At 34.9% G+C, this 25,863-nt stretch overlaps 2 protein-coding genes across 3 annotated transcripts; one reads left to right on the forward strand and one right to left on the reverse strand.

Annotated features, from left to right (window-relative positions):
* Positions 1-2,532: 2,532 nt before the first annotated feature.
* Positions 2,533-17,463, reverse strand: LOC148170860 (uncharacterized). 2 transcript variants are annotated; one of them, XM_088040585.1, is made up of 9 exons: positions 15,970-16,038; positions 11,873-12,140; positions 8,647-8,774; positions 8,395-8,597; positions 7,929-8,346; positions 3,928-4,647; positions 3,158-3,881; positions 2,957-3,111; positions 2,533-2,910 (listed from the first exon to the last, which is right to left on the reverse strand). In XM_088040585.1, exons 2-9 carry the CDS (start codon positions 12,027-12,029, stop codon positions 2,569-2,571), a joined length of 2,847 nt encoding a protein of 948 aa, XP_087896711.1. In that variant the 5' UTR covers positions 12,030-12,140; positions 15,970-16,038; the 3' UTR covers positions 2,533-2,568. The 2 variants fall into 2 exon arrangements, with proteins under 2 accessions (XP_087896711.1, XP_087896712.1); XM_088040586.1 differs by lacking the exons at positions 11,873-12,140; positions 15,970-16,038 and adding an exon at positions 17,310-17,463.
* Positions 16,083-25,597, forward strand: LOC148170861 (protein phosphatase PTC7 homolog). The gene is made up of 5 exons (XM_088040587.1): positions 16,083-16,780; positions 22,035-22,214; positions 22,262-22,578; positions 25,012-25,150; positions 25,201-25,597. Exons 1-5 carry the CDS (start codon positions 16,555-16,557, stop codon positions 25,248-25,250), a joined length of 912 nt encoding a protein of 303 aa, XP_087896713.1. The 5' UTR covers positions 16,083-16,554; the 3' UTR covers positions 25,251-25,597.
* The last annotated feature ends 266 nt before the right edge of the window (positions 25,598-25,863 follow it).

Consider the following 25,863-nt stretch of genomic DNA (forward strand, 5'->3'; position numbering starts at 1 on the left):
GCACACAGTTGGCTTAGGCTGCTAACGTTTGCTTTGACAGTTATTTTTTTATTCATTGTTTATTGCTCATTGCTGTCAGTTCACTCTCTTATGAAAATTTTTGAAAATTCTTGGGTGTAAATCAAGTTTTTTTTTCCAACGGTATGTATCGATTTTCAATTTACACCAAAAATAGTTATTTGTTCCATTAGGCTATCTTAATCGTTTACTTTTTTTTTGTTGATACGAATTTTAAACGTCACTCACTTAGTCAGGGATTTTTTTTAGTAGCGACATTGGTTGGTAGCACTGCATTCAATTCAAACAATTGAAGAGATTAATGAAATTACGGCACACAGTTGGCTTAGGCTGCTAACGTTTGCTTTGACAGTTATTTTTTTATTCATTGTTTATTGCTCATTGCTGTCAGTTCACTCTCTTATGAAAATTTTTGAAAATTCTTGGGTGTAAATCAAGTTTTTTTTTCCAACGGTATGTATCGATTTTCAATTTACACCAAAAATAGTTATTTGTTCCATTAGGCTATCTTAATCGTTTACTTTTTTTTCTGTTGATACGAATTTTAAACGTCACTCACTTAGTTAGGGATTTTTTTAGTAGCGACATGGGTTGGTAGCATTGTATTCACTTTGAACAATTGAAGATTAATTAAATTAAGGGCACATAGTTGGCTTAGGTTACTAACGTTTGCTTTGACAGTTATTTTTTTTATTCATTGTTTATTGCTCATTGGTGTCAGTTCACTCTCCTATGAAAATTTCGGGTGTAAATCAGGCTTTACACGTCAATTTTGGCAGTTCTTGTTTGAAATACCGTAGCAACTGCGGTTTAGACAATGGTAAACCAATAGCAGAACCGTATTTTAAATTTGGCGCCTATAAAACGTTCTCTGCAGGATAGAAAACACTGATGTGCTGTTATTAGTGTTGCAAGTTAGTTTTGCAATTCGAATACTGTTGGTAGCTCTGCGTATTATTTATAAATTAATGCGCAATAAGTCGCTTTTAGAATTTTTAGTAATTTTTGGGGAGACAAAAATGGTGGGTGCGCCGAAAAAATCTATAATTGGTTTAGATTGCAAATGTCCTTTTTGACAGCTGTTTTTTTATTTAAAATTCGAATCTTGATGAATTATCTTTGGAAATTTTGAGATGACAAGGTTGGCATCATTGTTCCCCAGAATTTGACATTTGACATTGTGACATGGAATTTTGTAAATTTGTGAATCAAGATTGCGTAGTTAATTAGTCAGCGTTTCAAGTAATTTTGAGATTAGAAGGTTGGCATCATTGTTCCCCAGAATTTGACATTTGACATTGTGACATGAAATTTGCTGTGTATCAAGATTGCGTAGTTAATTAGTACGTTTCAAGTAAACTGAAATTCCCCTATTGTTAAAAAACGGTAAGAAACAATTGAATTTTGACGCATTTCATTAACAAAATTAAACGATTTGATCGTCTTTTGTTCCCCAAAACCAATTCACCGTCATTGCAACATTTGTAAGAGGAACGAATTACACGATGAAAATTATAAAAATTGTGATCTTGAGTGAACATTGCAACCTAAACCAACTGTATACAGTGATACCAACTAGCAAAAAAAAACACAACTATCTATTCAAAATGTCACGTTTTACTTCCTACAGTTTGACAGTTACTTTTTTATTATTAATGAATTAATGCGCAATAAGTCGCTTTTAGAATTTTTGGGGTGTCAAAAATGGTGGATGCGCCGAAAAAATTTATAGTTGGTTTATATAGCAAATGTTCTTTTTGACAGCTATTTTTTTTATTTAAAATTGTAATCTCGATGAATTAACTTTGGAAATTTTGAGATGACAAGGTTGGCATCATGGCTTTCCAGAATTTGACATTTGACATTTTGATTAAAGATTACGTAGTTAATTAGTGCAATCTAAGTAAAGTGAAATTCCCCTACTCTTTAAAAACGGTATGAAACAATGGAATTTTGACGCATTTCATTGAGAAAATGACACGATCGATCGTCTTTTTTTACCCTAAAACTCAATTCACTCTCACCACCGTTGTGACACTTGCAACAGGAACGAATTACACGATGAACAATTAAAAAAAAATGTGACCTTGAGTAGACATTGCAACCCAAACCAACTGTATGCAGGGATGCCATCTAGCAAAAGAACAACTACTCATTCAAAATGTCACGTTTGATCCCTAGACTTTTAATAGTAATTTTTTCTTATCTAGTGACATTCACTCTTCAAGGTTGCTCGCCTAGTGACTATGTTGGTAATAAAACATTTTTTTATTTTTTCGCATTTTTTTATTTCACTTAAGAACATCCAAAATGAACTATGTATTTATTAAAATTGCAAATAAATGAACAATCTTCAGGGAAATTATCATTTTTACAGTGCAAGTGGCAGCCCTGACGTTGGGATTTGTTTCAATTGTTTTAAAATTGTGAAAAAAATGACAAAATTATGACATAACAGTGCGATACCAACCGTTAAACAAAAAAATAACTAAAACGAAAAATAATAAGGCCAAATAAAATTTCCAAACTTTTTATTTTTTTGTTAAGTACCTAAAATTTAAACGACTCGCTTTTATTCAACAAAGACTTAATCTTGAAAGAATCTTGAAACAGAAGAATGCTGCTATCCTCTCGAATCCTCGCAGCCCTGCAGCTCCCAATCAAAGACCCGCACTGTTGAACCTCGGCCCCTTTGCGCGCCCCAATGCGAATCCCCGCACTTTCTTCCTTTGGAGTGTACTTCTCATTCTTCGGGGTGACTTTCTGGGAGTGTGGAAGAGTGCTCGACCACCTCTTCGTCCGCCTCGGTTTCATACTCTGCATGGTTTGTACAACTTCCATGATTTCGCTGCGGTCTTCTTGAGGAAGCGTCGTGGTAACTTGTTGGAACATCTAGAAAGTAATTTTAGAAGAGCGAACGAAGGAGTTGGAGTTGTACGTTTAGCTTCTGCATGGACTGGAGGGACTTGAGAATGTCGCCGTAGCCGCGGTGTTGGCCACTGCGGTTTGTTTCGTGGAGGAGGAAAGTTAGGGGTGATAGCTGCTTGAGGAGGTCGTGCTGGGGCGCCGCCTCCGGAAGTTCCTCTTTGAATTCTAAAAAATACCTATAAAAATACTCTTAACAATTCTTTCGGCTTACTTTGGCTCAAGATGGTGCTGAAGTAGTTCCTCTCCGACGGCAGCGTGTGCTGCTTCCTTACTTCTACGGTGTGCTCGATGAGGTCCTCTGCAGATCTGTGCTTCTGGTACGACGGCAGCGACAAGATATGTCGGTAAACCTTCCCTCGGCTTGAAACAAACACGACTCTAAGAGTATTCTTCTCGACCATCTTCAACATTTGCTTCGCCCACACCCAGTTCTTGTTAACAGCATCAATGAGGCCCTCAGCTGGTGTTATCTTTGCCGTGTTCACTAAATTCGCAAAGTACCCTAAGGAGTTCACTTCATCGGTGTTCATCCTCTGCTTGATGAACTCAAGATGCCAAGAGACGGAATGAGACGTCGAAAACAAAGTGTGTAAAAAGGGTCTTAGGATCGGAGCTAAGTACCTCTTGTGCTGATCAATGGCTCTGTACAGCCACTTAAGTACCACTTTGACCAAAGTTAAGTCGTCTTCGTATGTTAGATGGGCCGTTTCTTTGTCCTTCCGGATGGTCTCGATGAGTTTGGACGTGTACGAATTGAACTGCGCTTTGATCTTCGGACGATTCTTCACCACTGTGGGGTTAGTCTGACTAGCTAAGTACGTGTCGCGGGCTTGGTCCATTATAGTCACCAACAAGAAGATGATGTCCTCCAGGTGGTTTTCTTCGAAATCCCCCTCGAGTTTAATGATGGAGTCGTCAGACATGTAGGTGTCGTTCTAAGAACTCACTTAACGTGGTGAAAAAGAGACCTGGAGGACTTACCGTGAGGATGAGTTGCTGCACCTCCAGAAGAGTGTGCAGAACCAACCCGATGTACTCCAGTTGGCGGACTGTGTACTCCGTGTGAGCAACCTCCTGTTTGTTCGTCCCGGCGAAACAGAATCTCCTCCCTCTGGTGCTGCATGGTGGTTGGAGATTATCAATCAAATCCCTCCACTTGTGAAGGAGAAGAGTTTCGCTCTCTTGCGACATCATCATCTTACTAAACTCGTCGTTGCTTCGCGTGGACATCAACGACTCATCGAAGAGTCTGATGATGTACGACTTGACATTATTAGCTTCGATGATGTAGTCGTCTTCGCAGAGGTGCCCCGGGTTTACCAACAAGTTTGACTTCTTGAAGAAGTAGTTGGAGAGGTGTTGAGAGTGGAGGACCTCCATAGTTTTGTCGAGGATCTTAAGCACGTGCGTGGAGAGGTACATGGGGGACCACTCCAAGATGTCGCTTGATGGCGTCGTCGAACACTCCTCAAGTCTCTTTAGTACCATCGTAAGAAAGAAGTACCTGTTGAGGATTTTGTACGAGGCGTGTTTCTTCATTTGGCGGACGGTCTCGACTTCTTGAAGCGTGTCGAAGAGGACGTCGAGGATCGTCCGGACGGTGCTGGTGGGCTCGTAGTGGTTGATGATGACGTCTTGAGCTGCCGGGAGCCGCATTTGCCACGCGGAGGACTGGACTCCGTACCCCACCAAGTACATCCCCTGTGGAAATTTGTAAAAGAGTGTTGAACTGAAGACGATGCACATAGGTCGATTCAACCGGTTATAAGTGAATTTTAAAAATTGAGCCGGATTGCAAAACTGGTTAATACATTAGTTAATAAATAAACACTTTAAAATAGTTATTTGTGTACCAAGGCCAAAAAGTGTTTCTTTTGGCACTTTTTCCCCGTGATACACACAAGATTTTTTAGGCGACATCATTAAATTTACAAGTTAATTTATTTTTATTTATGATTTATTGATTTAATCATTTATAACAACTGAATAATTGGAAATATTTATTAATCCTTCAGAAAATTCATATTTTTTTTATTTAAATTTGCAGTTTCGGCATGTGTAGCTTCACAATTTGTATGAATTAGGTTTGATGTGCTTTTTAATGTTGTTGCAGCAGCACTGCGTTTTTGTTGCACTTTACAGCAGTTTGTCGATTTGATTTTACCCAAATAATTATAAAATTAGGGGTAATGTCGGTATCTCGATGTAATATGCAAAACTATGGATAGATGGCGCCACCATAGATCGGCCAAAAATGTTTGCGGCCAGAAATAACTTTTAAGTCGCTTTTGAAGCTTAAAAATTCTATAAATCACATTCTTCAGTTATTTATTATCAAAGATCACACTGGGATAGCAAATTTCGTTCGAATCGCATTTTAATTTCGGGAATTACAAATTTAACTAGATTATGTTGGAATTTTTGTTCTCCCTAAAAATAAAATTTTTAAAATTCTATTCTTTTGCTCTATAATTTTGTAATTTGCCTTAATTAATAAGCGGATCTAAAATAGTAATTCCCCAAAATTTTGTTCAATAGCATCAAATTTACAAGAATTACAGATTTAAATGGAAAATGTCGGGATTTTTGTTTGCTCTATAAATAAAAATTTCTAAAAATTTTCTCTTTTGCTTTAAAATTCTAAAATTTTACACAACTAATGGGCGGATCTAAAACAGTAATCTTCCCGAATTTAAGTTCGAATAGGATCAAAATTACGAGAATTACAAATTTAACTAAATATGTCGACATTTTCGTTTGCTCTCAAAATAAAAATTTCTAAATTTTGCTCTATAATTTTGTAATTTTACACAATTAATGGGTGGATCTAAAATAGTAATTTTCCCGAATTTTGTTCGAATAGGATCAAAATTACGATAATTACAAATTTTACTAGAACATGTCGAGATTTTCGTTTGCCCTAAAAATAAAAACTTCTATTTTTTTTCTTTTGCTCTACAATTTTGTAATTTGGCACAATTAATAATAATCCTCCAAATTTAGTTCGAATTGCATCAAAATTGCAAGAATTCCAAATTAAATTGACTAAAATAATTCGGGATTTTCGTTCGCTCTCAAAATAAAAATTTCTAAAAAATTTCTGTTTTGCTCTATAATGTTGTAATTTAGTCAATGAACGGGTCTTAAATAGTAAATCACCTAAATTTAGTTTAAATAGGATCAAAATTACGAGAATTACAAATTTAACTAGAAAATGTCGAGATTTTCCTTTGCCCTAAAAAAAATAAAATAAAAATATCTAAAATTTTTCTCCTTTGCTTTATAATTTTGTAATTTGGTACAATTAATAAGTGAGTCTGAAGTAGCAAACCTCCCAAATTTAGTTTGAATAGGATCAAAATTACGAGAATTACAAATTTAACTAAATATGTCGACATTTTCGTTTGCTCTCAAAATAAAAATTTCTAAATTTTGCTCTATAATTTTGTAATTTTACACAATTAATGGGTGGATCTAAAATAGTAATTTTCCCGAATTTTGTTCGAATAGGATCAAAATTACAATAATTACAAATTTTACTAGAACATGTCGAGATTTTCGTTTGCCCTAAAAATAAAAATTTCTATTTTTTTTCTTTGGCTCTATAATTTTGTATTTTGGCACAATTAATAATAATCCTCCAAATTTAGTTCGAATTGCATCAAAATTGCAAGAATTCCAAATTAAATTGACTAAAATAATTCGGGATTTTCGTTCGCTCTCAAAATAAAAATTTCTAAAAAATTTCTCTTTTGCTCTATAATTTTGTAATTTGGCACAGTCAATGAACGGGTCTTAAATAGTAATTCACCTAAATTTAGTTTAAATAGGATCAAAATTACGAGAATTACAAATTTAACTAGAAAATGTCGAGATTTTCCTTTGCCCTAAAAAAAATAAAATAAAAATATCTAAAATTTTTCTCCTTTGCTTTATAATTTTGTAATTTGATACAATTAATAAGTGAGTCTGAAGTAGCAAACCTCCCAAATTTAGTTTGAATAGGATCAAAATTACGAGAATTACAAATTTAACTAAATATGTCGACATTTTCGTTTGCTCTCAAAATAAAAATTTCTAAATTTTGCTCTATAATTTTGTAATTTTACACAATTAATGGGTGGATCTAAAATAGTAATTTTCCCGAATTTTGTTCGAATAGGATCAAAATTACAATAATTACAAATTTTACTAGAACATGTCGAGATTTTCGTTTGCCCTAAAAATAAAAATTTCTATTTTTTTTTTCTTTTGCTCTATAATCTTGTAATTTGGCACAATTAATAATAATCCTCCAAATTTAGTTCGAATTGCATCAAAATTGCAAGAATTCCAAATTAAATTGACTAAAATAATTCGAGATTTTCGTTCGCTCTCAAAATAAAAATTTCTAAAAAATTTCTCTTTTGCTCTATAATTTTGTAATTTGGCACAGTCAATGAACGGGTCTGAAATAGTAATTCGCCTAAATTTAGTTTAAATAGGATCAAAATTACGAGAATTACAAATTTAACTAGAAAATGTCGACATTTTCGTTTGCTCTCAAAATAAAAATTTCTAAAATATTTTTTTTTGCTCTATAATTTTGTAATTTGACACAATTAATAAGTGGGTTCAAAATAGTAATCCCCATCGAATTTAATTTAAATAAGATCAAAATTACGAGAATTACGAATTTAACTAGAATAGATCGAAATTTCGTTCGATTTCAAAATAAAAATTTTTAATAAAATTTTCTTTTGCTCTATAATTTTGTAATTTGGTACAGTTAATGAACGGGTCTAAAATAGTAATTCCCTCAAATTTAGTTCAAATAAGATTAAAATTACGAGAAATACGAATTTAACTAGAATAGGTCGAAATTTTCATTAAATAAAAATTTCAAAAATTTTTCTCTTTTGCTTTATAATTAAACTGGGGGTAAATTGCATTGGGGACGAAAAATCCGGGGACGAACTCGTCGTATTCCGATGGTAACTTACGGTCTGCGCTGCTTGGTGGTACAGAAGACAGTCCGTGTGCCCCAAAGTGACTCTTCCTGGGAAATCCGTGCTTGTCGGCCACGCTTCCACTCCAATCCCCACAAGAATCTTAACATCAATCGTGATGTTAGATAGCGCCGGCGACAGGAACTCCACTTTTACTCTGGCACCTCCAGGCTCATCCACAATCGCCAATCGAAAGTCCCTTGGATCGGGAAATCTCGGGATTTTCCCTCCGGGTCCATAGAAAACATGTCTCTCGCTCGGGATTTTTAAAATTTGATGAAGACTTTTAGCGTCGACGATCTTCCCCGGAGTGCCGCAATGAATTGATTCGTCTACGTTTAACGGCGAGCTGGGAGTTTCGCTGGCAGCAGCCTGTGCCAGCAGCTCCACGAGTTTCGCTTGGACTTTATCGCTGCAATGGTTTCTCTTAAGTGTTTGTTGATGGAATTAGGGAAGTTACCGGCGCAAATATCCCCCGGAGTTGGCACAGTCGCCCCAAATTTTCATTGCGGTGGTGTGAAGGCGCAAACGGGCATAAGCTGGGGGGTAGTCGGGGTCGGTCTCTATGATGGAGTATCGCGGACGCGGGTCGCTGCTGTACAAGCAGGGGGTGGAGAGAGAGTCCAGGCGCAGGATGTATTCCAGGTTCCGAGACGGGAAGTTCTGGAAGATGTGTAATTAGAAGATGCTAGATTGGGGGTGGTGAGATTACCCCGTCCAGTTGGTTGTGGGTGGAGATGAGAAACTTGGAGGAAAATCGGGGGTCGAGAATTCCGGCGCCGCACACCAGGCGTTGGACTAGGCGCTCTGTGACCGATTTGGCCAAAGCCAGAGATTTTTCTGGGAATTGGTTAAATCATTGCTTAATTGGCTTGTTTACTAATCAGTTTTAATTCATTTTAATCAATTTTATCGAGCGAAAAAAACAATGGCGAAAATCGATTTATATCGATCGAAAGAAGAGCTAGAGGTCTATCTACTGGTCAAATCTCAGATCAATCGGGCTATTAGTTTACGAGGGGCCATCGAATTTTCAACTTTTGAGGGCTTTTTCTAAAGGAAAATGAGCCAACAAAAACGATGGCGCAAACGGTTTCTCAATATATTTTTTAGTTTCGGAGATATCGAGCTTTGAAAATTTTCCAACTCAAAATCCAATATCCGAAACTTTGATCGCTCATAACTCAGTTATTTCTGGACCCATCTTAACGAATCTTGCATTTTTGGATTCTTCGTGAAATTCTGCGTAAATGAGTTAATAAGTTAAAATTGCTTCATAAATAAGCGAGATAGCAACCGAGTCTGGATTAAAGACTGACAGACGGCTAACTTCTACATTGAAAAAATGAAAATTTTGAATTCAAACCATCTAAAATCTATTTCTAAGGTAAAAAATTGCGAGAAAATCGATTCCTAAAAGGGTTGTTTGATATTTGCCATAATTTCGGAGATATCAAGCAAAATCGATTTCGAACCTCCAAAATTTTGGCCCTCTGGCGACAACCCAAAATTTCAAACGCTTCTAACTTAGTTATTTGTTGACTGGCAAGAAAAACAAGGATGGTTTTGGATTCAGCGCAAAATTCTGCGTAAAATGAGTCTATCCAGCTCAAATTTTCTTACCAAACAACCGAGATATCGACCGAATTACATTTTCAGAGGGTGATTTTAGGGTCATTTTCAAGAGTCTGTTTCGGGGCGAAAACTGCCTTAAGTATTTTTGAATTATATATCGATCGAAAGAGGATATCGAGAACTCTATCGACTGGCCAAATATCAGATCGATCGGGCAAGTAGTTTACGAGGGGCAATCGAAAAACAAAAAATTGAAAAATTTTCATCGATGAGTCCGAAATTTTTTTTGCCCAGAAAATTGACTATCGAATTTTGGACTTTTGAGGGCTTATTCCAAAGGAGAAAGAGCCGAGAAAAATGATGGCGCAAACCGTTTCTCAAAATCTTTTTTAGTTTCCGAGATATCGAACTTTGAAAATTTTCCCACTCAAAATCCAATATCCGAAACTTTGATCGCATATGACTCAGTTATTTCTAGACCGATCTGAACGAATTTTGAATTTTTGGATTTAACGCGAAATTCTGCGTAAAATGAGTACCAACGCGTTAAGATTGCTTTATAAATAAGCGAGATAACGACCGACTCTAAATTAGAAACTGAAAGGCAGCTAACTTCATAATTAAAAAAATGAAAATTTTGAATTCGAACCATCTAATATCGATTTCTAAGGCAAAAAATTGCGAGAAAAATGCTTCCGAAAACCGTTTCTTAATATTTTTTATAATTCCCGAGATATCAAGCAAAATCGTTTTTGAACCTCCAAAATTTTGGCTACAACTCAAAATTTCAAACGCTTCTAACTCAGTTATTTGTTGACTGACGAGAAAAACAAGGATGGTTTTGGATTCAGCGCAAAATTCTGCGTAAAATGAGTCTAACCAGCTCAAATTTTCTTACCAAACAACCGAGATATCGACCGAATTATATTTTCAGAGGGTGATTTTAGGGTCATTTTCAAGAGTCTGTTTCGGGGCGAAAACTGCCTTAAGTATTTTTGAATTATATATCGATCGAAAGAGGATATCGAGAACTCTATCGACTGGCCAAATATCAGATCGATCGGGCAAGTAGTTTACGAGGGGCAATCGAAAAACAAAAAATTGAAAAATTTTCATCGATGAGTCCGAAATTTTTTTTGCCCAGAAAATTGACTATCGAATTTTGGACTTTTGAGGGCTTATTCCAAAGGAGAAAGAGCCGAGAAAAATGGAGAGGCTGTTTTGGGGCGAAAACTACGTTTAGTATTATTGAATTCGATCGAAAGAGGAGCTCGAGATCTATCGACTGGCTAAATCTCAAATCGATCAGGCGAATAGTTTACGAGGGGCGATTGAAAAACGATTTTTCCAAATTTTTTCATCGAGTCGCAAATTTTTTTTGTCCATAAAATTGTCTATCGAATTTTTTTGACTTATTCTGGAGCAGAACAAGCCAAGAAAAACGATGGCGCAAACCGTTTCTCAAAATCTCTTTTAGTTTCGGAGATATCGAACTTTAAAATTTTTCCAACTCAAAATCCAATATCCGAAATTTTGATCGCTCATAACGGTTATTTTTGGATCGATTTTAACGAATCTTGCATTTTTGGATTCTACGCAAAATTCTGCGTAAAATGAGTAATACGTTAAGATTGCTTTATAAATAAGCAAAATATTGACCGCTAAAATTTGACTTACGATTTGTCACAGTTCAACTCGAAAAACAGAGTTTGAAATAATTTAGTACATACATAGGTGGTCTACAATTTAATTTCGTTAATTAAAATGTTGAAATTTGAATTAAATGATTAAATAAACCCAAAATTTGACTTATAAAAGTGGCGCCATCTTGTATCAAACCTTGAAGTTAAAATATGAAAAAAATTCAAAAAATTAAGCATTTTTTAAATTTCTCGTTAAATTTGATTTTCAAGTGCTTGACAATTGTCAAAAATTCCAGGATTTTATGAAAAAATCGTGTTATTTTCTAAATTTTCCGCCAAATTTGACTTTTGGAAGTGGCGCCATCTGTGTGTCAAATCCTGAAGTTCAACTATAGAAAAAAAATTCAAAATTCTAACGAAAAATTAAGTAAATTGCAAGTTTTAGTTTTAACGGTTTCCAACAGAAAAGAACAAGAAAATCACTTCAAAACGAAAAACCGGTTGCACGCCTAAATCAAAAAACACGATCGACAGCGAAAGTAACACTCAGAAGATTTCCAACCGAGCCGCAATGAAAATAATCGCGACATGAATTTAAAAATACTTTGTGCTCCACACTTCCGGAAAAACGCGTCTCCGGAAACTACACATTACGGCCGTTATTTCCACCTCGCACGCATTCCGCAAATCAATGAAACCAGATCGTTCCGGAATCTTTACCTCCACCATCACTTTTCATCTGCAGCCTCCTCTGGAAGATGTAATTGAGATTCTGGAGCTGCTCCGGACAGAACCGCAGCTTCGCCGTCGCCAACACCACCTCCTCCACCTTCTTCCATTTCGGCCCCTTTTCACTCGCTCTCTTCTTCCGAAACATATCTAAACATCTCTTGGCGTGATTTCAACAAACACTTCACTACCAATTCAATCGTCCGTTTCGTGCTTCCTGACTATAATAGTGTCATTATGATTGCCCCCACTTCACTTCCTATAACTTCATTATTACTGCAGCCGGAAATGCCCTTTGTTATGCGCGTGTTTTGTTGTCGGATTCTGTGTTGAATGTTGCGTGAATTTTGAGGGCCTCGATTTCGTCAAGCTCACGGTAGCGAGTTAATTATTTTGACTTTTTTCAATTTAGGTCTATTAGAGATGGCACGGAATTAAAGCGTGCGAGATGTGCGCAATAACCCACTTAAAAAAAGGAGTCAAAGGACTGTAATGACAAGACAACAATCAAACGGTTTCATTGGGAAAAATGTCACTGCGACGCTCATTGATTTTCGTAATTATTAATGTGTTTACGTGCAATTTTCCATCGATTGCAATGTGTTCGAATCCTGAAATAAACGGAATATTAGCCGCTGATGTGCAAAGATTTAGATTGCAGGAATGGAATTTCCGATTCGTTCGTGATATGCGGGAATTCTATTAAAACTCGATCGCTCAGTTTCGTCGTTTTTCAATCTGTAAAAGTCAAAACAAACCCGGAAGTACAACAATCCTAATGTTCAACAAATTTACACTATCACACATGTTTTTCCAGAGTTTTAATTAGTTAAAAATAAATTAAAAATAACTTGCATTCTGTGCACTTCAACTTAAAAATGGAGCCGCATTTTGTTATTTAAACTAACTTTATCTTTATTGATACCTATTAATCAGAAAATAGTATAAATAAATTTGAAATTATTCTAATTGTTTATGTTTTGATCGAGGATTTGGACCAAGCAAACCAATTAATTAAATGCACGCGTCGCTTTGATGCTTGTGTTGTTCCATGGTCAAATAGTTTTCAACAACAGAAGGGTAAAAATACTGAGTGGTGATAAAGTTTCGCACTAAATCAATTTTATATGGTCAAAACTGACCTAAATTAGAGGAAGGAGTTGTTGAAATTAACTTAAGATGAATACGAAATTTTGATTTTTTTTATTTAATTTCGTAACTTTTGTAATTTGATCGATATTGCAGTGAAATTTGGACGAATCATTACTTTCTCCACGGTTTTTAATTGTGCCAAATTTCAACATTTTAGAATGAGAATTACTTATTTTATAAATGTTTGATTCTAGGATGAACCAACAAAATTCGAAAATTCTTATTTAATTTCGTATTTCTTGCAATTTGAATGTTGTACCAGTAAAATTTGGACAACTTATTACAGCTTACAGTCTCGTTAATTGTGCCAAATTACACAATTTAAGAACAAGAAACAAAAATTTTAGAAAATTTAGTTTAAAAATTAATAAAAAAACTACAAAATTTTGAATTTTTTTTATTTAATTTTGTAACTTTTGTAATTCTATCGATATTGAAGTGAAATTTGTATGACTTATTACTCTTAGTACACTCTTTAATTGTGCTAAATTACAACATTGTCGAACCAAAATTACAAATTTTTTAAAAATTTGTTTTTAGGATGAACAAAATAAAATCGAAATTTCTCATTTCATTTCTTTGCTAATTTAAGCGATATTTTAATTAAATTGGAACGATTTATTACTTTCTACACGCTTTTTAATTGTGCCAAATTACAACGCTTTAGAACCAGAATAGTAATTTAAAAAAATTTTGTTTCAAAATTAAATAAAAATTTCCACTCTTTTATTAGACTTAATAACTTATGTAATTCTATTGTTACAACGATAAAATTTGGTGAAGTTACAACCAACATTACACTTGTTAACACAGGAAAGTTTCAAAATTTTAGAGCTAAAATTACAAATTTTAAAAAAATTTATTTTTAAGAATACAAAATTTTGAAATTTTTTTATTTCATTTCGTAACTTTTGTAATTCTATCGATATTGAAGTGAAATTTGGATGACTTATTACTCTTAGTACAGTCTTTAATTGTGCTAAATTACAACATTGTAGAACCGAAATTACAAATTTTTGAAAAATTTGTTTTTAGGATAAACAAAACAAAAATCGAAAATTCTCATTTAATTTTGTAACTCTTGCAATTTGAATGTTATAGCACTGAAATTTGAATAATTTACTACTGCTTACACGCTCGTTAATTGTGCCAAATTTGAAAATTTTTGAACAAGGAATAGCAATGTTAGAAAATTTTGTTGTAATATTGTTGTAAAAATAAATTAAAAATTTCCAGTTTTTTCTATTAGGCCTGATAACTTTTGTATTTTTTTTGTTACAACGATAAAATTCGGTGGAGTTACAACTATCATTACACTTATTATCACAGACAAATTACAAAATTTTAAAACTAGAATTACAAATTTTAGAAGGTTTTGTTTTTAGGACGATTACTAAATTTTGAATTTTTTTTATTTAATTTTGTACCTTTGGTAATTCAATCGATATTGCAGTGGAATTTGGATAACTTTTTATGTTCTACACGCTCACTAATTGTGCCAAAATACAAGATTTTTGAATCAAAATTACAAATTTTAGAAATGTTTGTTTCCAGGATGAACCAAAAAAATTTCGAATTTTTTTATTTCATTTCGTAACTCTTGCAATTTCAATGTTATAGTAGTGAAATTTGGACAAGTCATCACTGCTTACATGTTCGTTGATTATGCCAGATTACAAAATTTTTGAACAAGGAATAAAAGTTTAGAAAATTTTGTATTAAAATTAATAAAAAAATTACAGACTTAATAACTTTTGTAATTTAATTGTTACAATAATGAAACTTAGTGGAGTTACTACCAACATTACACTCGTTAACACTGATAAATTACAAAAAATTAGAACAAGAATCACAAATTTTAAAAATTTTTATTTTTAAGATGACTACAAAATTTTGAAAAATTCTACTTAATTTCGTAACTTTTGCTATTTGATCGATATTGCAGTGAAATTTGGACGACTTATTACGTTCTCCGCGCTCTTTAACTGTTTCAAATTACAACATTTTAGAAACAGAATAGAAATACTTGTTTTTAAGACGAACCAAAAAATTTCAAAATTTTTTATTTAATTTCGTAACTCTTGCAATTTGAATGTTATTGCAGTGAAATTTGGACAACTTACTTCTGCTTAGATGCTAGTTAGTTGTGCCAAATTACAAAATTTTTGGACAAAGACTAGTAATTTAAAAAAAATCCTTTTTAAAATTAATTATAAATTTCCACTTTTTCCGATTAGACTTAATAACTTTTGTAATTTTATTGTTACAACGATAAAATTTGGTGGAGTTACTACCAACATTACACTTATTAACGCAGACAAATCACAAAAATTTAGAACTAGAATTACATGTTTTAGAAATTTTTATTATTAAGATGACTACAAAATTTTGAAAATGTCTTATTTATTTCGTAATTTTGGTAATTTGATCGATATTGCAGTGAAACTCGGACGACTTATCACTGCTTACACGCTTGTTAATTGTGCCAAATTTTAAAATTTTAGAACAAGGAATAGAGAATTTAGAAATTTGTTTTTTAAAACTGAGCAAAATTTTCTCGTTCTTGGTGTTTGTGACTCTTGTTATATTAATGTTACAACAATAAAATCACATAAAGTTGCAGCTATTGGAAATGAGCAAAAAAATTAGTTAGAACTAATAAGAAAGTAGCTAAAGAAAGAACTGCTTGAGGATGTTAAATAAGTCTGAACTTTGTACAAAACTTTATCGCCTCCCTGTACAGCACAAAACACGGCTATTTGTTTAATTTTTTCTATTCAAATCAGTCGATTAAACCGCTCTTTTCATTGATATTGATCCGGCAGTGAACAAGCCACAACAAAACATGATTTACTGGTTGCCTACACTCTGGCGCAGCACGTGTCTTTTATCATCCTCATTTTTAACTATAATAATTTATTATTGAACAACATCACCGTCTTGTTTATCCAAATGTTTCGAACCGACCAGTAAACGGGATGTCCGTCTTCCCAGCCCAAGCCTCGAACCCCGCGAATGGTGGGGCAACCTATAAATCCGAAATATTGATATTGCAATCATTGAGACGTACTGTAGCCGCACTGCATTATTCCCCGTGTTGTTCTGTTTATTGCTAGCGTGTTTCTAATCAATTTATCCGCCGCTGCGTGTTTAAAATGAATAAAATATCCCACGGACTAATAAACGGTTGTGACTTGATGTACTGATCGCGGATTAAAACTCGCAAAGTGTGTAAAATTTCGAAAACAATCCGAAATTAGAAGTTTAAAAATAGCCAGCGCGTGATTTTAAAAATTCCCGGCGACTGTCACGTGCTGCAGATGGGCGCTCACGAGATGTCGCTGACGTCAACCAATCAGTAATGGCGCAGAGCATGAGTGTGGAGCAGCTGACTTGATCGTTGCACAACTTTGGAGTAATGTTGTGCCAAAAGGGCGTTCGAGAGTGATTTGGAATTTTGCGCTAAAGAGACGATGTGTTTGTGAGTGACGTTTGGGTGGTTTAGTTCTTTTCGTTATATAATGCACTCTTTGTGGTTAACTGGGAGACTGATTTCTCGTGCTATTTTCAATGGAATCACCAACTTCTCCACTGCTGCCGATCCGAACATTCAAAGGAAAGCTGATCCTCAGCTGGTTTCGGCCGTTTGTGGGTTTTCCAAGGAGAGGAGAATACAGAGACTGATCAAGGGACAATTCGGGGACGATGCGTGGTTCACTGCCAAACACACTTCGGCTGATGTTTTGGGTTGGTATAACATAACCTTTACGCGTCACGTGGGGGCCTCCCCTCGCGAGGCCATTATGAAAAACAACGAAATTGTGGGAGAGGGGAATGTAAACCTCAACCCTCCCTCTTGGCGCCATTATAACCTAGAAAATTGTTTGTTGATTCGTTTCATTTGAGTTCTTTTGACCTATCGCACACTTATTACATCGATTTTATGTAAACTCGATTAAGATAAAGAGTTCGGCGTCATACATTCCGTCGAGGACTCGTTAAACGGGTTTTGGATATTGGGGGAAACACGTGCTTGTCATTATGTTAATTAGATCATTTGAATTTTTGTATTTAACTTTCTTTTTAGCTTAAGAGAAATTCACAGGTTTTCTTGTTTCCGAAGCAAAATTTTAATATAAATTTATGAGCGATTGATTATATGACCACTGCAAACAAAACTGCAATAAAGATGAGAATAAACAATAGATAACGTCAGAGATATTATTACACAAACTAAAAAACGTGACCTTTCCAATGTCAGTTCTGAATGTTTTACCTGAAAAAGTTGACCCTCGCAGCTGTTCCAGGGTGCATCTGGCAAGCATCTTTGAGAATCTTCTCATATTACAAGACAACCAAAGAAAAATACGAAAATTTCTAGCGGAGAACTAGAAACTTGTAGATTTAAATGTAGAAATTGCAGTTTTCTGAAGTGTGCTTAACAAATTCTGCATATTTATGCATTTTTCCATTTTTATGGATATCGCGTGTCTCCGTTGATATGATAAACGAGCATTTCTAAGTAAGATAAGAGTTCCGATTAGAATTCTAAACTACAAATCGAATGTATCAAGGTTAGAAGAAAAATGCTTGACGAGGGGTTAATCTCCCTGGGAAATTGGTGGATCGGTCTTAGGAAATCACTCAGAAATCACATGAAATCACCAAGAATTGAGGGGAAATTAGACGAAATCACAAGGAAATTAGGGGAAGTTCGACGAATTCACTAGAAAATCAGGGGAAATCATCAAGTTTTGTGAATATCAGTCACTTTTCGTCTGATTTCTCCATAATTAACTGTTAAATCTTAATTATTTCATGCATTTTGACCTCCATTTTGCAAAAACAGGTTCAAAAATTCACTTTTCGTTTGATTTCTCCATAATTAACTGTTAAATCTTAATTATTTCATGCATTTTGACCTCCATTTTGCAAAAACAGGTTCAAAAATTCACTTTTCGTTTGATTTCTCCATAATTAACTGTTAAATCTTAATTATTTTATACATTTTTTCCTTCATTTTGCAAAAACAGGTTCAAAAATTCTCTGTCTATAGCAGAAATCGTCATTTAGCTTTCAATATAAATGATTTTTCGACAAGTTTTGTGAATTTTAAGCACATTTCTCCCGATTTTTCGAGAATTAATCGTTGGATCTTTTTATTTTATGCATTTTCACCTGCACTTAATCGTTAGTAAATCAGGGAAATCAATAGGAAATCAGGGGAAGTTGGACGAAATTTAAAGGAAATCAGGGGAAACTAGACGAAATTACAAAGAAATCAGGGAAAACTAGACGAAATAACTAGAAAATCAGGGAAAATCATTGAGTTTTGTGGATTTTAAGCACTTTTCTGCCGATTTCTCCAGAATTAACTGTTGGATTTAGATGAAAAATCATTATTTTATGCATTTCGACCTTCAAAATAGGGAAATCAGTGGGAGTCAGACGAAATCGCAAAGAAATCAGGGGAAGATAGACGAAATTAAAAGGAAATCAGGGGAAGATAGACGAAATTAAAACGAAATCAGGGGAAGTTAGACGAAATCACAAGTTAATTAGCGAGGAAATAAGGGGAAGTTGGGTGTCTGCCAATTTTGAGAAGTTTTACCCCTGAATATTTGACCAGAAACAGCTCTAGTCTATTAATTCCACCAAGTTGATTACAGTTTGAAGAAAAACTAAACAAACTATTTGCTGGATCATGACTTTCATGACTGATAAAATTATGCAATTTTCTCGAGTTCGCAGCTACGATTACGCGAAAAACAACAGTGTTTACATGCAGGAAAGCCCGAAATTCTCTATTTTTAGTCCATGCCGTAATATCGAAACAAAATAACGAATTCCAATACACCGAATTCTCATTCATCTGTAGAGCTCGAAAATAAGTCGAGAATATCGGCGCCTCCACTGAAACTTTCCACTTGCCGCTATTAATTGATATAAATCTAAAAAGGTCGCTCGCTGAAGACAAACAAGAATTGATCGACTCGAACTCACGAATTATTTTTTACTTCAGGTCCACATTTGGCACCATTTCAAGCGAACTATTGGTGTGTGAAACCATAATAACGGTGTTCATTTTTTTCGGATTGTACGCAATTTTGTTGCGTCACCGTCCATTATTTTGTGAATAGAAAAAGGTTGAATTGACATGGGAAAGAGATTTAGTAATGTTGTTGCAAAAGGATATCGTTGAACCGGCGTAAACAGACGTCAGAGCTTTATCGGGTCTTTTTCGGGCTGATAACAGGGCCGAGTTGCAAAGTTTTGTTGTGGAGCTAAGTAAATTGACTGGGTTTTAAATAGAAGGCCGAGAATCCGCGGCGGAGTGATGAGGAAGTTGATGGATCGGGAAAAAAACTATTTCGGACTGTTGTCACGAGGAAAAAGTCCACTTTTTTCAAATTTCCTTGTGATTTTGTTCAACTTCTCCTGATCTCATTGTGATTTCTTTCAATTTCTCCTTTTTTTTTGGGTTCGTCTAATTTTCCCTAATTTCCTTGTTGTTTCGACTAACTTCCTCTTAATTCTTTGTCATTTCGTTAATAATCTTCTCCTGATTTCCTCGCTGATTTCGTCGAACTTACCCTGATGTCCTCGCAAATTTCTTTGTGATTTCGTCTGACTTCCCCTGAATTTCTTTTGATTTCATCCAACTTCCCCTGATTTTCTAGTGACTTTTTAGTGATTTCTCTGATTTCCTAACTGATTAAGTGGAAGTGCTTGAAAGCCACAAAACTCGTCGAGAAATTATCAATCATTCTCCTATAGACAGACGGTTTTTGGAGCTGTTTTCGCAGAGTAAAGGTCTAAATGCATAAAACAATGAGTTTTCATCAAGATTCAACAATTATTTCTGGAAAAATCGACAGAAAACGGCTTGAAATCCACAAAACTCGATGATTTCCCCTCACTTTCTAGTGATTTCGTCTAAATTCCCCTTATTTACTTGTGATTTCGTCAGATTTCCCCTGATTTCTTTTTGATTTCGTCTAACTTCCTCTGATTTTATTGTGATTTTGTCTAACTTCATCTGATTTCATCGTGATTTTGTCTAACTTCCCCTAATTTCCTAATGATTTCCCCTGGTTTTCTAGTCATTCCAATTGATTTCCCTGATCTTCTAACGACTAAATAGAAGTCGAAATGCATAAAATAATGATTTTTCCTCAAGATTCAACAGTTAATTCTGGAGAAATCGGCAAAAAAATGCTAGAAATCCACAAAACTCGTTGATTTCTCCTGATTTTCTAGATATTTCATCTAATTTCTCCTGATTTTGTTGTAATTTCGTCAAAGTTCCCCTAATTTTCTTGTGATTTCGTCTAATTTCCCCTGATTTCTTTGTGATTTCGTCTGACTTTCCCAGATTTCTGAGTGATTTCTTATTGATTTCCCCGATTTTCTACCGATTAAATGGAGGTGAAAATGCATAAAATAACGACTTTTCATCAAAATCCAACAGGTAACTCTTGAGAAATCGCCAGAAATATTCTTTAAATCTACAAAACTTTTTGATTTCTTCTCATTTTCTAGTAATTTCGTCTAACTTTCTTCTGATTTCGTTGTAATTTCGTCTAACTTCCCCTAATTTCATCGTGATTTTGTCTAACTTTCCCTGATTTCTTTGTGACTTTCTGTAACTTCTCCTAATTTCCTAATGATTTTCCCTGGTTTTCCAGTCGTTCCAATTGATTTCCCTGATCTTCTAACGACTAAATAGAAGTCGAAATGCATAAAATAATGATTTTTCCTCAAGATTCAACAGTTAATTCTGGAGAAATCGGCAAAAAAATGCTTAAAATCCACAAAACTTGTTGATTTCCCCTGATTTTCTGGATTTTTCGTCTAATTTCTCCAGATTTCGTTGTAATTTCGTCCAAGTTCTTCTAATTTTCTTGTGATTTTGCCTAATTTCCCATGATTTCTTTGTGATTTCGTCTCACTTTCCCTGATTTTTGAGTGATTTCTTATTGATTTTCTCGATTTTCTACCGATTAAGTGGAGGTGAAAATGCATAAAATAATGAGTTTTCTTCAAAATCCAACAGGTAATTCTTGAGAAATCACCAGAAATGTTCTTTAAATCTACAAAACTTTTTGATTTCTCCTCATTTTCTAGTGATTTCGTCTAACTTCCTTCTGATTTCGTTGTAATTTCGTCTAACTTCCCCTGATTTCATCGTGATTTTGTTAACTTTCCCTGATTTTTTTGTGACTTTTTGTAATTTCCCCAGCTTTCCTAATGATTTTCCCTGGTTTTCTAGTCATTTCAATTCATTTCCCTGATTTTCTAACGATTAAATAGAAGTCGAAATGCATAAAATAATAATTTTTCCTCAAGACTCGAAAGTTAATTCTGGAGAAATCGGCAAAAAATTGCTTGAAATCCACAAAACTCGTTCATTTCTCCTGATTTTCTAGACATTTCGTCTAATTTCCTCTGATTTCGTTGTAATTTCGTCCAATTTCTCCTTACTTTTTGTGATTCCGTCTAAATTCCCCTAATTTTGTGGCTATTGTGGCTAAGTTTCCCTTGTTTTCTTATGATTTCGTTAAACTTCCCCTGATCTCATTGTGATTTCGTTCAATTTCTCCTTATTTTTTGTGATTTTGTTTAATAAATTTCTCTAATTTTCTTGTTGTTTCGTCCAACTTCCTCTTGTTTTCTTGTGATTTCGTTAAACATCCCTTGATCTCATTGTGATCCACTTTTTTCAAGTTTTTTCTTCGTCTTAGCGAGCGAAAGTACAAAAAAGTTGAAACGCAAACAGTTGCGATAATAGCGTCATTGACATTACGTAAAATTACGTCTAAAAAAGTGACTATCGCCAGGTGGTGTTGAAAGTTCTTTTGTAACCAAACGAGTCGTCGCTAACTTGGATGACTCCACTTTTTAGCTTAACAAGGAGTGGGCCAAGGTCGCGTTCGCTTACGCATTAGTGAAATTGTGGAATATTTCATTCAATTAATTGAAAGCTTCCGATGTCCTGCAGGTGTGGCCGACGGCGTGGGGGGCTGGCGAGCGTACGGCATCGACCCCGGCGAGTTTTCCCTCCACCTGATGAAAACCTGCGAGCGTTTGGTAAAACTCGGCCGTTTCACCCCCACGAACCCCTCGGATCTCCTCGCCAGAAGCTACTGCGAGCTCCTCCACCACAAGAAAGCAATTTTAGGTAAATTTCCTCCAGTCACATCCTCCAACTCCCGTTGGTTTTTCCAGGAAGTAGCACCGCCTGCGTGGTGATTCTCAACCGCGACAACAGCACTCTCTACACCGCCAACATCGGAGATAGTGGCTTTATGGTTGTGAGGAAGGGTAGAATTATACGTAAAAGCGAAGAACAGCAGCATTATTTCAATACACCCTTCCAATTATCGTTACCGCCTCCTGGGTATCAAGCGGATGTGCTGTCGGACCAACCGGATTCCGCCATCACCGATAACTTTCCGGTGGAGGACGGAGACGTCATTTTGGTTGCCACCGATGGCGTGTTTGATAATCTTCCTCAGAATTTGATCGTCAATGAACTCAAAAAGGTGAGGATGGAGATAAGGCGCAAATAATTACTTAGGCGATAAGACCGAATTTCGGGGGGCGATAAGAAAAAAGAGAGTCGTAACTATTTTATTGATGCATTGTTAAGATTTAACGAGTAAAATCGTGTCTTATTTTTAACAAATTTCTCTTCGTTTTGACACAGTTTGCCTCCGTAATTATCGCGTTGATAATAATTTAGAAAAACAAACGGAGACACGGACACTTTGTTTATTGTTGTGTAAGAATGTTTGACATCCGCTTGATTTGTTGGCTTAATTAGCGCTTTTTCTGTATTTAGAAAGACGGATTTAAATAAGGTCTTCATAAATTTCGTTTTTGTTTAATGGGACGTTTTGCCTTGTGCGTTTTATTAAACAATAGACAATGAACGAGGGACTATTTGATTGTTTTTGCGTCTCCCAGTTCCCATGCGGTGCCAGAAAAATCCGGTAATAGTCGGTGGTAATGGAGCAATTGCTACTAAATTAAATCTACTTGAGTTAATAGCGACGTTATTTGGTTCCGTTTTTTGAAAAAATTGCTTCGGTCGCCCCTCAAACGGATTTTTCTAGTGAATTTTAACTAGTTCCTCACCTAAGGGAAAATGTTCTAAAAATGGTCTACACCTGTCTTCCCCTGAATTTTCTGTGATTTTGTCCAACTTCCTCTAATTTTCCCTTATTTCCTTGTAATTTCGTTAAACTTCCCCTGTTGTCATTGTGATTCCGTGCAATTTCTCCTTATTTTCTTTGTTATGTCGTCCAACTTTCTCTTATTTCCTTTCGTTAAACTTCCCCTGATCTCATTGCGATTTCGTGCAATTTCTCCTTACTTTTCGTGATTTCGTCTAATCTAAATTCTCCTAATTTCTTTGTTATTTCGTCCAACTTCCTTTATTTTCTTGTGATTTCGTTAAACTTTCCCTCATCTCATTACGACTTTGTTCAATTTTTCTATATTCTTTGTGATTTTGTCCAACTTCCTATTATTTCCTTGTGATTTTGTCTAGCTTCTCCTTATTTCCTCGTGATTTTGTTAAACTTCCTCTGATCTCATTGTGATTTCGTGCAATTTCTCTATATTTTTTTGTGATTTTGTCTAACTTCCTCTTATTTCCTTGTGATTTCGTTCAACTTTCCCTTATTCCCTTGTGATTTTGTCCAACTTTCCCTTATTTTTTTGTGATTTTGTCCAAATTTTCCTTATTTCCTTGTGATTTCGTTAAACTTCCATTGATATTCATTGTGATTTCGTTCAATTTCTCTTTATTTTTTGTGATTTTACGTAAATTCTCTTAATTTCCTTGTGATTTTGTCCAAATTCCCCTTATTTCCTTGTGATTTCGTTAAACTTCCCCTGATATTCATTGTGATTTTGTCCAATTTCTCTTTATTTTTTGTGATTTTATCTAAATTCCCCTAATTCCCTTATGATTTTGTCCAACTTCGCTTTATTGCCTCGTGATTTTGTTAAACTTTCCCTGATGTTATTGCGATTCCGTGCAATTTCTCCTTATTTTTCGTGATTTCGTCTAATCTAAATTCTCCTAATTTCTTTGCTATTTCGTCCAACTTCCTCTTATTTTCTTGTGATTTTGTTAAACTTCCCCTGATCTCATTGTGATTTCGTGCAATTTCTCTATATTTTTTTGTGATTTTGTCCAAATTTCCCTTATTTTTTTGTGATTTCGTTAAACTTCCATTGATATTCATTGTGATTTCGTTCAATTTCTCTTTATTTTTTGTGATTTTATCTAATTTCTCTTAATTTCCTTGTGGTTTTGTCCAAATTCCCCTTATTTTCTTGTGATTTCGTTAAACTTCCCCTGATATTCATTGTGATTTTGTTCAATTTCTCTTTATTTTTTGTGATTTTATCTAAATTCCCCTAATTTCCTTATGATTTTGTCTAACTTCCCTTTATTTCCTCGTGATTTTGTTAAACTTCTCCTGATGTCATTGTGATTTCGTGCAATTTCTCCTAACTTTTTGTAATTTTGTCTAAATTTTCCTGATTTCCTTGTCATTTTGCCCAACTTCCCCTTATTTCCTTATGATTTAGTTAAACTTTCCCTGATCTCATTGTGATTTCGTCCAACCTCTCCTTATTTTTTTGTGTTCTCGTCCAAATTCTCCTAATTTCCTTGTTATTTCGTTCAACTTCCTCTTATTTCCTTCTGATTTTGTCTAACTTCCCCTTATTCCTTATTGATTGCCCCTGATATCCAAATGATTTCCCCTGATTTTCTAGTGATATCCAAACGATTTCCCCTGATTTCCTACGACTAATTCACCGATTTCCCCTCGTTCCTCACCTTGTTTGCTTATACCTCGTAAAAACAATCCTTGATCTAAAGTGACATTCAAACCTCGCATAAATCAGCCGTTTATCGAACTCCAAACCAGGCGACAGTTTCACCAAAAACATTTCAGGTTCAAGGCGAGCGTTGTGCCAGCCGCCTCCAAATGGTCGCAAATTCCATAGCATGGATGGCGCGCAATCTCTCCTTCGACGAAACGTTCATTTCGCCATTTGCCGAAAGTGCTTTCGCTAACGGTATTAACACCATAGGTACGTAAAAAGTGACCAAACTAACCTGTTCTAACTAGTGATTTTCACAGGTGGGAAACCAGATGACATCACTGTCTTACTCGCGACGGTCGCTATATAAAAACGTGATGTGGAATTAATTTAGCATTTTTTCTTTCATGTGGTGCACTGCGTGCACTGGTTTAAATGTTCATTAAGTTTGGAATTCGTTGCTATACTCTGATTTCTGGATGCCTTGTGTAGTGCTTTTATCAACGCTCGGGACGAGTTGGAATTAGAAAAAAGTGCTATTAATTAGTATAAAGACGTTTATTGTTTAAGTGATTGTGAAACCAAAATCTCTTAAAACCTAATATTTAGGTTTGCGTTTTTATTGTTTTTTTTTTTAATTTCAAATAGGCGACATATACTCAATTCTGTGCAAGACTCTGTGAATGCAACTTTAGTTAATAAATAGTTGTTACAGTACTCATCTCAATTCATTTAGTGCAGATACCATAATTTTTTTATTATTAAAAAGTATTACAAAATCACAGGGAAATAAAAGAAAGTTCGACGAAACTATAAGGAAATTAGGGAATTTAGACGAAATCATAAAAAATAAGGAGAAATTGGACGAAATCACAATGAGATTAGGGGAAGTTGAACGAAATCACAAAGAAATAAGGGAAAGTTGGACAACATTACAAGGAAATAAGAGGAAGTTGGATGAAATAATAGGGAAATTAGGGGAA

The sequence above is a fragment of the Gnatocerus cornutus genome, chromosome 7 (genome assembly GCF_029298725.1).
Source record: "Gnatocerus cornutus isolate USDA-ARS CGAHR chromosome 7, icGnaCorn1.1, whole genome shotgun sequence".
Taxonomy (NCBI): Eukaryota; Metazoa; Arthropoda; class Insecta; order Coleoptera; family Tenebrionidae; genus Gnatocerus; species Gnatocerus cornutus.